General features: G+C 34.1%; 1 protein-coding gene across 2 annotated transcripts in view; it reads left to right on the top strand.

Annotated features, from left to right (window-relative positions):
• Positions 1 to 17,104, top strand: part of LOC145670585 (short transient receptor potential channel 5-like) — a 119,585-nt gene that overhangs the window by 100,882 nt on the left and 1,599 nt on the right. Inside the window, exons 12-14 of one of the 2 annotated variants that reach the window (XM_081739385.1) lie at positions 3,184 to 3,378; positions 7,375 to 7,419; positions 10,939 to 11,040. In XM_081739385.1, the coding sequence (XP_081595511.1) occupies positions 3,184 to 3,378; positions 7,375 to 7,419; positions 10,939 to 11,040 (342 nt within the window). The remainder of the gene's footprint in view (positions 1 to 3,183; positions 3,379 to 7,374; positions 7,420 to 10,938; positions 11,041 to 17,104) is intronic. The other variant, XM_081739386.1, reaches the window with a different exon arrangement.

The raw sequence follows: 17,104 nt of genomic DNA on the forward strand, positions 1-17,104 counted from the left end.
GTATTTTCTTAAAGCATCAATTGCAAACAAATCATAATCACATGACATCAGTGATCATGGCATAAAAGTTGAGTTAACGTTGATTTTCAGTTTAACGTCCCTTTCAGCAGCGAGGCTGTATGGGACGTGGACCTACTAATTAACATGGAATCCGAACCACATGAGCTCCCGCCGAGAATCGAACCATGGTCTCCCACGCCAAAGGCGCGTATGCTAACCGCTTAGCCACGAAGGAGCTCACATGGTATAAAAGTGCCAATCATAAACCTTTCTTCTAGAATTTATATATATTGGTGTATATATTATCAATTGTATATATTGATGCGTTACTTTCAATAAAGTGAATACTTTCAAATATCTAGGATCAATATTAACAAACCAAAACCATATTCACAAAGAAATTAAATGTCGACTAAAAGCAAGGAATTCGTGTTATTATTAAGTTCAAAATCTTTTGCCATCGCGAATTCCGTCGAGGAATTTGAAGCTTAAAATATGTAAAACGATAATCGTGCCTATTGTTCTGTATGGTTGCGAAATCTGGTCGCTTACTCTGAGAGAAGAACGTAGACTGAAAATGTTTGAGAATAAAATTCTGAGTTGAATGTTCGGACCCAAGAAGAACGGGAATGGGGAATGGCGGAAACTTCATAACGAGAAACTTCATGATTTATACGGTTTACCAAACATTGTTGAGGTCATCAAGTCTAGGAGGCTGAGGTAGGCAGGTCATGCAGCCAAAATGCAAGAAAGTAGGAACGCTTTCGAAGTATTAACTGGAAGTCCACGACCATTAGGAAGACCTCGACGCAGGTGGGAGGACAGTATTAAGATGGATCTCGCAGAAATAGGAATACAAATTAGAAACTAGGTCCAGTTGACTAAGAATAGAAGTCAGTGAAGAGCTTTTGTGAACACGACATTGATCCCCCGGGTTCCATAAGCCATAGAGTTAGTTAGTTAGTTAGGTATTATATATATGTATATGTATCCAATACGGTTAAAGTCTTGAGACTATATACTGTACTAATCTTCTACTTGTGAATAACGTAATGTATTTAATAACTCTCCAATTAATCAATCAATCACACGTATCAATCAGTTATAGTGAAAAACGTGACAATGGAGCATTAGTTGGTGGATACTTATGACAAGCCAAAAGCAATTGGAAGTCTATTGATTTCATCACGTTACTTACAAGTAGAAAATTAGTACTGTTTATAGTCTCAAGGCTGTAACCCTATAGTACACCTGGATCAATCTGGAAAATTTTTGTGTAATTTCAACAAAAGTTACAGAGTTGTCCTCTGAAAGTCCAGATATTTTAGAGTGCAACTTTTGTTACTGATAATAGTAAGGCATTTGTATATAATTTTATAATTCTAGAAAAAAAGTTTTTGTTTGCTACTCCTAAACCACTAACACCATATGATGTAATTATAAATTTTACTTTAAGAAAATGCCACTGAGGAAGATGGGAACACCCTCTGAAAATTTTGACGATTAAGTGATAGGTGTATATCAACATTAGTCCAAATGAATATTTGTTATCATGTGTCGGTTTACTTCCTTGAGCTGATACCACAATTAATATTATTACAACTACTATCATTGTAAAGAATATTTTGTAAGGGTTAAGTTACAAAATCATCAAAATTGATTTGCTGTAGTAAGTATTACTTAAACATTTCATTTTTAATGGAACGTGTATCTGTTTCAGATTTATATTTAACTATGTTGAATGTAACAGGTTTAACACTTATTCTTCTTCGTAATGAAATTAAGTGTTAATTGATAGGTTTTGTGTGATAACTTTTGCCTCGTTTTTGTATTAAGCTAGAAGTCTGAGAATTTCATATATAAAAACCATTTTACATTAAACTATATCCTATTTATTAGCACGTAAACAGTATATACAGGATGTTTCAAAACAATACCGACAACGTTTGGGAGGTGATCCTGACCCCAAGATAAGACAGAAAGTATAGACCAACCTGGGAGCACAAATGCTTCCTATCGGAGTTATAGGCTGTCGAAAACATGAAAAAACGAAATTTAAAGGACCATAGTTCCAAAACTGTTGGATCTACTGTAGTCGGGTGAAGACTTCATTCAGAACTAATATGTGACCTATCCAAATATCCATGTATTAGAATCCTGCTATATTTCCGCAACAATTTTCGTAGAGGTAGTTGGTGAGTATTTCAAATTATATGCCCGTAGCCAAACTCCCTCTACAAAAATTGTTGCGTGAGTACCTTAGGATTCTGAAACATAGGCCCATATTTTTGGATAGTGTACATGCTAGTTCCTAAATGAAGTCTTGACCCGACTACAGTAGGTTCTATAGTTTTGGAGCTACGGAACTTTAAAGTTAATTTTTTTTTCATGTTTCCAGCAGCTTATAACTCCCGGACGGATTTCTTCACGCAGGTCTATACTTTTTGTCTTATATTGGTGTCAGGAATCACCTCTCAAACGTTGTCGGTGTTGTTTTGGAACATCTTGTATATACAGGGAACAGGAAAGATTTCAAGATGCATTTGATCTGTTGTTAATTGCATTTTTTTTCTAAGATATGTTTAACACCAGCACCACTTTCTCATTTTTATTCTGATGACTTTCACGGGGAAATATGCACCTTCTTTTATATTTTTTCTATTACATCGTTGCTTAGATATGATTAATTTTGTAATGAACAAGCGAATATCAAATCGACAATTTTAAGACACTAAATTAAGGGAATAGAATAATATTTTACCATAGAAATCAATTTAAGATGGCGCCGACATTGTTCAAGTTGAAGTCTTAAAATTCGAAGAAGTCAACTAAAAATAACCTAACTTTGTCAGTGCGAGCAGTCTATCCAATAAATAAGCTAATCTTTTCTGTGTTTGGTCCCAGGCTGAATATATGATGGGAAAAGATTTGAATTAACCTATTAGGATGTAATTCGAAGGTATTAAATTAAGACTGATTTTTTTTTTTTTTTTGGTCAATATTAAACACCATCATACTCTCAAAGAAATTACCAAAAAGTGTATCTATTGAATATATATTTAAGGTATAGTTGGAACTAATTTAACATTTACTTTCTATGATACATTTTGTACTATTTAACAATCTAAGAACTACAGTACATATAGAATATTATTTCGGTATATATATTTTTTTTCTATCTAGGACCAAGCTGACACTCAGTGGAAATTTGCCAGAACGAAAGTGTGGATTCATTATTTCGAACCTCACAATACAGTTCCCACGCCATTTAATTTAATTCCATCAGCTTCAGGCATTCAAAGGTTTATGAGGCGTCTTCTGCGAAAGATTGTCAGGAGGTTGAATTCTATCAGTATATCTAAATGCTGTTCAGTAACGGTAAGTATATCAAGTGGAAAGACACATGACATTTTAGATTAAAATATGTTGAAAATTTACAGGATATTCCTGAACTCATATCCCAAGTTTTGGGATGTGATTTTTATAATGACAATAAGCCATAACATTTTTTGTGAAGAAAAGTGAAAAATTGGCTTTGTTCCTGATTGTGTTCGCCGGAATATATGGGAAAATAAACTTTGAAATAAACAACAAAGGCTCTTAGTTAGGGTTCTTAGACTTTTAGACTAAAAATCCGGGACATTCTGTAAAAATGTACACTAAAAACTGGAACACAGTACAGTATAATCATAGTTAGGGTTCCCATATTTCTAGACTAAAATACCTAGACACCATATGAAAATTTATTGTATTTTCATCGTTATTTTTCTTCATTAACTTTAGCTTTGTATTTCAAGAATGGAGGCAATGCCTGATCTGAGTATTTCGCCGATTCAGCAAGTTCCTGTTTCTTTCTTTTGATGCCGTCTACAACATCTGATTTGCCTCTGTGACTGATGCTAAATATTGACCCGTATTTGATATACTCCACTTTTGAATTAATTTGATCGAACTCTTTCGTATAAGGATACTATGTTCTTAAACTGGCTGAAAATATACTCTTTCTCATCGTCATGACGGTGAGTGATTGGGAATGAATACGTAAGAACAACACTGTCTACGCTCTAAAATTATCTTCTCGGTAAAGGCCACAATAATATACAATTTTTAAGTATGATTTCACAATTAGGGGTCCACCCACCATTAACTGTAACTGATAACTGTTATTTACACACTTTAAGCAGGCGACTGTAAAATGCTACAAACCCATTAGCTTATTTCTATCAGCTGAATATGTAACGATTAACTTATTATTGTTATATTTTACATGTTACATTCAGCCCACAGTTCGCGTAATTTTAAAATATGTCAACACGTTCAATAATACAAGAATCAGACACGACACATTGTAACACTATTACCTTTTTTTTTTATACTCTTTCACATTTCCATTAATAATAATAATTTTTTCCTTATAGTTGTCATAGTAACTTTTAAATAAACAACTATCTGTTGTTATGGTAACTAGGGGTACAGTTTATACATATAAAATCAACATATATTTTTAACTACTAAGATTAAATCTTATTTCTTTATATTTAGAATCAACAACATATATCTTCCTTTTTTCCTCTTATTCTACTCAACAGATTGTGTACTTTTAAGCGCCGTTGCCCAAAATAACTACAAGAAAATGGAAGTAATTTATCGCATAGATATACAATACCGTTGTAAATATCAATGACTTTTTTTCTCTCTCTCTTTCTTAAATCTCGCACGAATGATATTAATTTATGTTTTGGAGGGAAACCGAGACATTTTGATGTTCGGAAGAAAAATCTTCGGGACAGGCGGACAGAGGCTGTGAATTCGGGACGGCTGAGATCCCAATACATACTATAAAAGCTAAGTGGGTTCAGAAAAGACTAAGTAGAGATTTTTTTTTTTTACCTGAAATAATCAATAGTGTCTAATTTAGTCTTGTGGATACTGCAGGAATTTTCCAAAATAGAAAAGAGAAAAGTACCATCCTGTAGAAAGACGATTATGTTACAAATCAATCTTCTGTTGAAAATATAGTGTCATGTAAGGCAAATATAAAAAAAATGTAAATAATTTCATTGAATATTATAATATTTTATTGTAACTAATTACGGTATATAACGAAATATTTTTGAAAATAATACACTTCACAATTTAAGTGTGTGGAAAAAGCTAAAAGAATGATATATATCTAATGTAATCTCAACCATCTTTCCAGCAAAAATATTATATTATATTAAGAATCCCAAAGTTCTGATAGGAATAATTTTCTTATAATCATAATTATTCCAACATTCTGATGCGAATATTCTTTTATAATCATTTATTTATTTGTCTATTTACTTATTTATTTATTTATACACTTATTTTATTTATTTATTTATTTATTACAATAAATTTTTATCGTCTTTTACTAGGGGAGCATATGTACGAAAAACATGTCCCATGGCAGCTTTCGTAGAAGATAAGACGAGAGGGCGATTTTTTAATTTAGAGGAGTCTACTGATGAATATTTGCGATGGTATCACTCACTAGTGCGTGGCGTGTAGATATGAAGACGTCATCAAAATGTCAGATAACTCGATTCAAGAAACAAGCATTATCTCCGTTGTTTATGGACTGATTTTCTTTTTTCAAAGCTCATTTTAAATTAAATTGAATTTCCCGTAAAAATTGTTATGTAAATATGTCCTCTAAAATAAAGGTATAGGAGTTATTTAATAATTTAATGAATTATTGAACAATTATTTATGAAATAAACAAAAATAACTCCGAAATCATTAATTTTAGAGAAAATACTTACATAACAGTTTTTATGGAAAATTTAATTTCCTTTAATAGGAGCTATGAAAAAAGAAAATCAGTCCATAAACAACGGAGATAATGCTTGTTTCTTGAATCGAGTTGTCCGCCATTTTGAAGACGTCATCATGTCTATACACTACGCACCAGTGAGTGACACCATCGCAATTATTCATCAGCAGGCTCCTCTAAATTAAAAAATCACTCTCTCGTCTTGTCTTCACGAAAGCTGTTACGGGATGTCATATGCTCTCCTACTAGTATTTAGAAAAACCTTAAGTTTCTAAGGCATTGTCAATATAAATGAATAATAAATATAATGTTTTACAATTAAAAAAATCATGTCTAGATGTTACTTTCACAAAGTAAAGAAATAGTGTTCATTTTTCCATGTGTGTAAACGGAGCGTAAAACAAACTTTATGTCTCGTTTTATCACAACTTTTGATAGTTCGATTTGAATCGTGTGTGCTCTCAACGCCCCATGCATATAAATATACCTTTAACAAAACTCTCCGACTGCTTGTTGTATGGGCGGATTATCACTCTTGCGTCCTAGGCTAGCTATTTCCAGAACCGCCTACCCCCTCCAAAAGAAAAGTAATGTAGTTTCAAATATATTTCTACTTACCAAATTTAAAGAGGCTTTTATTCCTGTTTCCTGTTCTGTTTTAATACATGAAAAAAATTCTGTATCGAACTCGTAGATTTGTTGTAAGTTATAACGACCAAATTGTCGTCGACAGTTCGGCGGATCGAGGATTCAGTGGCGGCTACACAAAATCTGATTGTTGAATATTTGTTTATACGGCAGAATCATTCGAAAAGGGAAAGACATATTGTAATCTATAATGTATAAACGCCCACATAGAAAATTTCTAGTACAATAAATTAAGACATTCTGTAATATATAAGAAGCGGAGAGTGGAAGCCAAATATGCCGCCCCGGGTATCAGCCTACTCAGCCTAGGCGCTAATACTAGGTTCTAGAATGCGTCAGAATTTACTGGACAAGTTTAAGATGGTGGCACAAATTGTTACTTCATAACCAGGAAGTCCCAAATTAGAATACGGTAGCCGTCCATTTTGACAGGTTTTCCAGCTCAGTTTCACTACGTGAATGTTGGGATTGTACTCATAAAGATACTGTGGCCGATTCCCTTCGACATCCTTTCCATTGTTGTAATTGTTGCTGAATGGCAATAACTCTCATGGAAATTGTCCTAGCAAGTTATGTCTAGGATATTGTTAAATAAATAAAGAAAATCTCAAAAAGTTTCGGACAATTCAGAATTAATAATTAATGAAAACTCTTCTTTATTAAAATAAAATTCAATATACGTTGTATACCAAATTATTCATATCGCTTCTCAGCACTTCATAAAATGCTTTTTGTTTAATCAAGCTTCAGTTATTTTTAGATGATAAATTTCTTACATTTAGAGGCATTTTGTTAAAAAGAAAAGAAAAGAAAAGAAAAGAAAAGAAAAGAAAAGAAAAGAAAGGAAGACAGAAAACTTTAAACCAGTATATAGAAAACAATGTTGTGTATTACCTAGCCTAATCAAAAGAATATTAATTAAATTTCAGAAGGAGGTCGAAATCGTAGTCAAGAAAAACAATCGTAACGAAGTGGTAAGTATCAACCTTTTAATTTGATTTTATTATAGCTTCGTACGTACTTCTGATCAAATTATATTTGTGAACGATTTCTTTTCACGTTCAAAAGTGCTTACAATGTATATAAACTAGACACAGTAAGAATTTTGAAATCAATATCTCCTGTTTTGTCCCTCAGGAGCTATTTCATATTTGATATTATGATTTTGTCTATCCTGTTTGACGAACAAAATTGATGGCTTTAAGGATGGGATAAATATTAATGCAGTTTGAAATAATTTGAGGTTGTTATTTTAAACCTAAAGAAAGCTACATTTACAACCTGAGATAAACACGATCTCTATCCGCTCATCCCTTGTTAGTGCCATTTCGTATTACGCCACCTGAAACAAAAGAAAATCTGTCAAAACTTTGCAACGGTTGGCCGTAGAGCTAAAAACATTTCATTACTGGATTCCTGCAAAAATTTCAGTCCTATTTGCTGTATTACACGATAGGGTTCCCAATAAAAAAAAAAAAAAGTTTCCAGCATTTCAAGATGGCGGTCGATGGTGCCATATGTCTCAAACCATTTTCCCCCTCGTCTCTTATTATCACTTTTTCCCCTTTTTCCCAATTTTGAACGGTTTGGATTTTATTTGGGTGTTTCCACACTTTTGGACCATCCTGCATATATTGTTATAGTTATTAGTATTTATTATAAGTATACTCAAAGTTTACTTTCCTACTATTGCAAAGTGTGTGCCTCCAGTAACGACTCCTGAGGAAAGGCGCGTTCAGTCTCCCTCAAAATCCGGCATTGCCTCAGACAAAGCCAATTTACACTTGCCTTTGCTTAGAAAAAAATCTAGTTTCCTTGAGGAATAAAGGTAACAGAAACTGTAACTTTAACTAGAGTAGCGTAATATGTTAAGATTCTCGTTTTGTGCCATGTGCGTCTATATATAAATAAAAGTAAATCTTGGACGTATCTGTTTTTTTTTTTTTTTTTTTTTTGTTTTGTTTTGTTTTGTTAAAGAACAATGATTTCGACATCTGTGAGAATTCCTGGTATTTTCTTTAAGTTCACTTTAGCTCAAAGATGAAGAAGCTAGAATATGTAGAAATTTTCTTCCACATATTGTTTATTTTTAACTCTTAACTAGTACTGCAATAATATTCACACTAAACTGTTAATCAGTTTAAAATTGGTTTATGCTTTAATTCATTCCAAAACTATGAATAAGTATAAAAATCTTGTTTTGTAACCAAACAGCGTTTAGCTAGTATGATATGGTTTAGTTGTATGCTGTACATTTCAAAGTAAGATTTTTGTACTTAAAGTTCATAATTTTGGAGTAAATTAAAACATGAACCAATATTTAATTCATTAACCATTTAGTGTGGATATTATTGAAGTACAAGTTACAAGTTTAAGAATATACCATGTGTGGAAGATAATGAAATGAAATGAAATCTTTGAGTTTTACGTCCCATGGTTATGCCGGTTAGGCTAAAGGAGACGGTGATTATCAGAAATGAATGAAATGGTGGAATGAAGAAAGTGGGAGGAAACGAGAAACAAAGTTTACTTGGTGGGAGCAGGGTTTGAACCCGGGACCCCATGCACCAGAGGTGAACGCTCTACCACTGAGCCACCGCGGCCCTCGTGTGGAAGATAAGTTCAAGATATAAATGACACTATGTTCTATGTCTTAATGGTAAAGTGAATTTGGAAAAGGCACTAGGAATTCTCAGAGATACAGAAATCATTGTTTTATTAAAAAAAAAAAAAAATACGCAGGTACATCCACAATTTTACTTTTATTTACAGAGTAGCGTATTTACGTTGGAAAATAATGTTATTCTTTTCGTACGTACAAGACGTAATTTGGAGACTAATGCTCACTCTATGTTCTCTTAGTAGTTCGCCTGTACACGTATAGTCCTCAGTCCTGTTACGCTAATTCAATTTGTAAACAAGTTTCATGTTATGTGGGTGATTTATGTTTAAGCATGTTGAATACTTTTACCGTCTAGTTTCTCAGCTCATTGATTTAAATGGGAAACTGTTGAATACCTGCACCATTTTGTTTCTCAGTCCATTGATTTAAACGGAAACAGTTGAATACCTGCACCATCTTGTTTCACAGCTCATTGACTTAAATCATAAACTATTGAATACTTGCACCACCTTGTTTTACAGTCTTTCTATTTAAATAGAAAATTATTGAATACCTGCACCATCTTTTTTCTCAGCTCATTGATTTAAATGGGAAATAGTTGAATACCTGCACCATATTGTTTCTCAGTTTATTGATTTAAATTGAAAATAGTTGAATATATCTGCACCATCTTGTCTCTCAGCCCATTGATTTAAATAGAAAACTGTTGAATACCTGCGCCATCTTGTTTCTGAGCCCGTTGATTTAAATGGAAAACAGTTGAATACCTAAATCATCTTGTTTCTCTGTTTATTGATTTAAATTGAAAACAGTTGAATACCAGCACCATCTTGTTTCTCAGTCCATTGATTTAAACGGAAACAGTTGAATACTTGCACCATCTTGTTTCTCAGCTCACTGATTTAAATGAAAAATTAATTATTGAATACCTGCATCACCTCGTTTCTTAGCCCATTGCCTTAAACGGGGAAATGTTCTTGTTATTTCTTCCAAATAAATTAGGATTCATACCGTTTGATTTTACTGATTTCTTCTTGAAGCCTATTTAAATGGCTTTAACTTTTTGAAAATTAAATTGTGTACTACAAGTCTTTAACATTTGTAAATGAAACCTCATTTAAGTATACCTAATACTCAATTTACTCCATATATCATATAATAATAATAAAAAAAAATAACTTTTAGAAAGTAAGGAAAATTTAAATAGACTTGAAGAACAAAAGAATGACAAGAAAATAAACTTTCACCAGTGAATTAAAATCAAAAAGAAAAGACAAACTTTTTCTCATAAAAGTGAGAGGCTATTGTTGAATAAGAGTTAGGCTGAATTATGTGCACTGTTTTATTTTATTTTCTGTCAATATTCTGTCTGAAATTATTCTTTACTTACATATATATATATATATATATATATATATATATATATATATATATATATATATATATATATATTTTTTAAAGATCATGTTTCATATGAAGTAACAAATGTGTATTCTATTCCGATTTTGTTTGTAATCACGCAAATACGTCTAAAATACAGTGTATTATAAAAATAATCACTGAAGCTTGGATTTTTATGACATATTCTTATACCCTGGCACCTTTTCACATGTCCAATTAAATAGAAACACAATTTCAAAGCACATTTTTGGTCATATTTACACGAGTTTCACTTGTTACTTAGAAATATATTTACCAGTATTGGCAACGAGGAGAGGGTCATTCAGCTGTTCTCTTATGAAGCCCTATTTTAACAAATAATTATCATGAAAGCTTTTCCTATATCAGAAGATGAACTCTAGCTGTAGCGTACAAGAAATTTTGTTAAAAACGAAAAAGAAAACTGAAACTTGTTACTGCTGAATTTCAGGGTTGCTGCGGTTGTTTCAAAGATCACGACAAAGATAAGAAGGAAGCAATGAAGCAAGAGTATCAAGAACTCATGTGTGATCTCATCAAAAGATATATGCAGGTAAGACCACACTTAATTATTATGCGGAACAACGTCAAACATAGTGTATTTTTGCAGAAATTTGTGCCAGTAACGCGAAACCGGTGTCGTTATCAGTTGCTTCCTCAGCTTGTATATGCCGAAGTGTTGTGCTGGTACTAGTGAAATGCTACCGAAAGAAAACGTTATTGCGAAGGCTACATCATGGCTCTTTTCCACGTACAGTTTTTGTATAACCGAATAGCGAAACAGTGTTGGGAAAAACGTTTAACTATCAGAGTGGCCGTAGGTAAAGATATCGTGGCCAGGCTAATATAAATAGGACCCATGCAGAAACATTCAGTAACAAAATGGAGCCTATTGTAGGTTATCAGCGAAAGTGTCCTGAAAGGTGCTTCGTAGAATTCGTCGACTGGTAGATTAGCAGAATCCATTATTCTAACATGGAATGGCCCAGAGATTTAACCTGGAGCAGTCTACTACAACCTCCGCAGGTTCACAACTTTCCGAGGTGCCATATTGCTGTACACAAGAAAAACTACTGCAAACTGTAGTATGATACTTGGAGCGGGGGCTCAAAATGGAAGACAGTTGTCACGTTGGATGATGTCTACATTTGCATCACGTATAATGGTAACATTCAGGGAGTTACGTACAGTGACATCTTTTGCAAGAGACGTACCGAGTTCAATGTACCATGCAGAGGAAGTTTATCGCAGGGAATTGCGATTGTCATCGGATACGGTTACAAAGGAAAGGTGATGGTGCGTAAGGTGGACTAAAACGTGGAGATGAATGTTGCCTACTTCCAATAATCCATCGTGAACTCAATCTATCGAAAAGATGTTCCTGCACATGGACAAAGCGTCCATCTATTCTCTAGGGTTTTATCATGACATGAAGCTGTGTTGATTCCTTGCACGACATTCCTGTCAAAAGCTCTGATGCCAGCACAATTGCTTTCTACGCATTTAGATTGTTAACACGAATAGTCTACATCATTCTCACTGCGCATGCAAACCATGCCTCCAATGTAGTTTGTTGAAATGGAAACTACGATCATTCTCACTGCGCATGCAAACCATGCCTCCAATGTAGTTTGTTGAAATGGAAACTACGATATCAGGCGATAGTCCAAAATAATATAGGTAAAATAGAACACCATTGGTGGTAGCGGTGAGATTTCTCGTGAAGTGAGTACTCTTCAAAATCGATCCGATATAAACAGAATAACTTTCTGTATAAAAGCTTGATAGCGGAAAATTGATAGCAGTAATCTAATAGACAAGAAAAACCCATCACCAAAAGAATTTTAAGACTCATAACTTTCAGGTCAGTTGTCCAAATTTATAAGCTTCGACCAGTGTCCGAAGTGGAAGAAAAGCAGATGCAGTATGTTTTATTACGATATTGACTCAACATACCGGCTATTTAAATATTGTCTTAATCACTGAAAAACCAGACTGTATGTCCTCATTATTGAAAAACCAGAAGTGGTATGGCATACCAGTGCATACCGTCTCACTTCGACCACTGGCTTCGATGCATTTTATATTCGCATTGAAAGAAAATACTAGTTCCAGTATTATTCTTCGTTTCTCAACACTTGCAGAATGATTGGTTTTATATTTTATGTAGTTAATTTTCTTTTATTCTGCTCCATATTTATATTTCGAATACTACCAGTTCTTTTCCATCTATCTTCCATTTCTGATCGAAGTTCACGTTTCTGCTCAGAATACTCTGAAAAATATTTGGTACATTATCGTGTGCGAATTTTTTTATTTAATGACTACCAAAGTACGCCTTCTTTCTTACTGTTAAGATTCTTTCACTTTTCCTAATCTTACTTTCATTTTCCGTTTATATACCAGATCATCATTAATAATGCTATCTAGGTACCTGATAATCTAAGAAAATTGTCCTCTTTGTTCCTCCGTGTTTGTTACTTTAATTGAATATTTTCTTCTTTTCTGGAAACGTCATCAGCACCATTTTTATTACTGTATTACCAGATCTTTACTTTTACATTTAAGTTTTGTTTTCTTTATAAGAACAGTTAGTGCAAAGATTCAGTGACTTAATTTTGATTCATTGACTTAATTACCATTTACTCTTAAATTCTAGCTTTTTAAAGGTAAATTATAGACTTTCAGTCAAGCAGCTACAGAATCATCCCTATTTATCCTAGGATCATGGTTCGTACCACATTCTCTTCATAATGTAACAGGCTTTCAAACGGTACCATTCGCATATATTCATCATGTATTTGAGGTGGGAAAATCGCTAAAAAGGGATTTTTTTGTTAAAATCAACCCTTTTTGCCCCTTTGAACATCCCTGTTTTAATAGAGAGATCTGAAAAAAATACGAAAAACACTAAGGGGTACACTGAATGTGTGTGCAAAATTTCAATCTTCTAGGTGCAAAAATAAGCCCGCCAAAAATAAAAATAGGCATAACAAAAAATATTTTTTAAAGTTATGACGTCATCATCTATATTTTGACTCAGAAAGGCGTAAAACCATACATGATGTGTTCTACAATACCTCCAGGCTTGGGAAAAAAAAACGAAGTAAACAGCATTATTGGTACTTTTTTAAATCGAATAATGAAGACATTACTCTATCACCTAAAAATAGGTGATAAAATTTAAAAGGGTTAATAATTGTTCCTGTATTTCCCATCAATTCACTGTTTTTACAAAAACACTATTCACGTTAATAGTTCATGCGAAATTCCACATTATGCCTTTAATTTATGCCCCTATTTGATATCCATCAATTTATTTTTGGTTGCTGTAAACATTAATTCTACTGGAAGATTTAACACTCCGCAAATTTTGTGAATTTTAGGACTAACGGGGTAATTTTTTTTTTTTTTTTTGGTTTGTGTAGTTTGTCAGTAAGATTTTTTTTCTGAAAGCTAGTTCAGCATTTTTATTGGCATCAGGTGTCAATTTGTAAAATGATTTTCAGTTTGACAATTCAACTCCGAAGCAAGGACTGTGTGTTCAGATCCAATATTTGAAGTGATGTAAATATCCTCAGAAAACACCTGTTGAGGTCATATTTAGGTTCCGTAATAATACTGCAAATCTTCTTAACGGTGAAGTTGTGTATGAAGTTGTGCGAAGTTGGGTTTAAGAATGAAAACGCTCGATTTAACATTTGCTCTTGGCCCAGATTCTCTCGACTGTCTTGAGCTCCTCCGTGGCTATGCGGTTAGCGTACGCGCCCTTGGCGCGGGAGACCCGGTTTCGATTCCCGGCGGGAGCTCATGTGGTTCGGATTCCACGTTAATCAGTAGGTCCACATGTCACATAGCCTCGCTGCTGAAAGGGACGCTAAACTGAAATTCAACTCAACTCTCGACTGTCTTGTGTTATTCTTCAGGCTTCCCCCTCTAGGTAGCGATCAAAAATTAGACCAACCCTATTTATTATTTTTAGTCTCATCAGAATGTATGGTTGAACAATTTGGTTAAAGTATTGGTGGGCTGAGGAATAAGCAGCATATGGACCAGGGCAGCTTTACCAACTATAAAGAAAGAAACATCAGGTTCATGAACAAATGTCACAGAAACTCCACTTGACCGGATGATACAGGAGATTATATCGAATTTCTTGCTCGGTCTTCGAAGTTTAAGGAGGTCAGATATGGAAGGAGATTTGTTTTCATGGTTGAATATTATTATTATTATTATTATTATTATTATTATTATTATTATTATTATTATTATTATTATTATTATTATTATTATTATTATTATTATTATTAATAATAATAATAATAATAATAATAATAATAATAATAAAACAACTTTGACATTCAATTAGTCAGACTAGCAACGTAGTACTGTCTTTTCTCAAGTAAATATTTTTCTTTGTCTGTTTTTGGATTTAACTAAATTTTCTTTTCACTTATCAGAGAAGGTCATTTCTTTTAGTAACGTCAGGGGTGTAGCCAAGGAGGGGCCATCGGGGCCGGGCCCCCCCAAATGGTTTCCTGGCCCCCCAAATGACCAGCTTTTAAAACATCATAGTAAAATTATCTCGCTTCATTCATTTAAAAGTAACAAATTTTATTGACAATTAATAATTTATGGTAAAATAGTAAGGAGAAATATTGTTTTTTTCCATACCGATCGAAAAATAGTATAGTATCTCTTCCTTATACCGATCGAAAAATAGGATACTTTTTTTGTGACAGCAGATTACACAATTTACTGCGATTTATATGCTTTAACAAGTATATTTATATATGCTTTAACAAGTGTTTTAAAAGACATAGAGGATGGAAAATTTGGTGAGAAACAATGCTTTTATTCAATTTGGATTTCATTCGCTCTCTCTTTTATTTCTACTCAGTGTAATATTTTTTTTTTTTTTTTAAGTCACGAATAATAAATATTTTTGTCAGGAAACCGTAAAGAAATTAAGTGAAATTTCAAAGAAAATCAATCTTGTGTAGATAGGTTCTGTATACAAGGTCCTAAATTTAAATATAAAGGTAACCAAGAAAAGTTTTGTTGCTTTTTCACCCACCACCTTCGAACATCGATATGTCACCTAACCTGGAAGATCAAAAATAGTCCCCATCAGCATCGACGACCTTCTGAAAACGTTCTGGAAGGCCATGGAATCCATCGCGGTAGAACTTGGTGGGCCGTGAAACGAAGAAAGTATCAGGTGCATTTTGACTTTTAATAGGGATTTGAACTGGCGTCCTCTAAGGTGATTGTTCAAAGAATGGAACAGGTGATAATCGGACGGTGCAATACCCGGGGAATATAGTGGTTGCAATATTGTTTCCCATCCAAGGCGGAAAATGGTGTCCTGAGTCATCTTAACCACGTGGGACTTAGCGTTGTCCCGTAAACGAGGACCCATTTGCAATTCAGAAGCGATGGCTCCAGAGTTTTGAGTTTTTGTTGAGCACAGCTCAACTGCTGACACTACACAGTTGCATTGATACTCTGACCAGCTGGTAGCAGTTCCCGATGCACCAAACACACGGAAGGACCTTATTCCGGTACAGTGCTGGTTTCGGCTGGTTTGAAATCGGTTCATGGGATGCTAACCAATGATGACGGCACCGTGGAGCTTCGTATAGGATCCACTTTTTATCACATGTCAACGCCCTGTCCAGAAATGGCTCCGAAACAGTAAATAAACACAGGCGACTGCCGCGTTTACTTCTGGCCCGGAGTCAAAACATATGAGACCCATTGACCCAACTTGTAGTGCTTCACAAGTTGATGGATGTGCTGCCGAATGGTTTCTCCACACACTGAATTGTAGTCCCAGTTCCTCTTTGTATACGTGTTGGTCTTCCGGCACGTGATGTTTTCGGGTGTTTCGTCAACGTCCTTAAACTTGTTAAACCATCGCTGCAATGTTCGCGTCGTCACGACACCCTCACCAAAGGTCTGGCATATCTTCTGTCCCGCTACAGCGGCGTTTGACCTCCATTTGAACTCGTTCAGCATACATGCTCTTATGACGCTCTGTGGATGTCCCATGTTCCCTCTGTCTTTACGCAAGTTCACGGTGTGTCTGAATTGCCACAACCAGGTAGTATGTTGGATATACCAACACCAACAACTGACGTTCGCCTTATCTCCACTCGCATTCAACTCACGGTGTGAGGTCCAATATACGTTTTGTCCCGGGCAGTAGCTCTTGATCAAGCATAATAAAAACTATCTTGAATATAATTTATGGATAATAATAATAATAATAATAATAATAATAATAATAATAATAATAATAATAATAATAATAATAATAATAATAAGCTAAAATAGTGTTTTTAGTTTTCCAGAAGAAAACCAAAATTTTCCTTTCTTTCAGGCCTCAAAAACACTAGCAGCAACACTTTTTTTTGGCTTTGTACATTGTAGCTGGCCCCCCCTCAAAAACGACGGGCCCCCCCTACACAAACCTGCTGGCTACACCCCTGAGTAACGTTATGGATTGATAGCTTTCTTAGTATCAAGCGGTCATTGATAAAAGTATCAAACCTGTACGTATCAAACACTGTTTTTTTACCTATTACAAATGCTGACATGACAGACCAGCAGAG

The sequence above is a fragment of the Thermobia domestica genome, chromosome 14 (assembly GCF_964235325.1).
Source record: "Thermobia domestica chromosome 14, izTheDome1.hap1.1, whole genome shotgun sequence".
Classification (NCBI taxonomy): Eukaryota; Metazoa; Arthropoda; class Insecta; order Zygentoma; family Lepismatidae; genus Thermobia; species Thermobia domestica.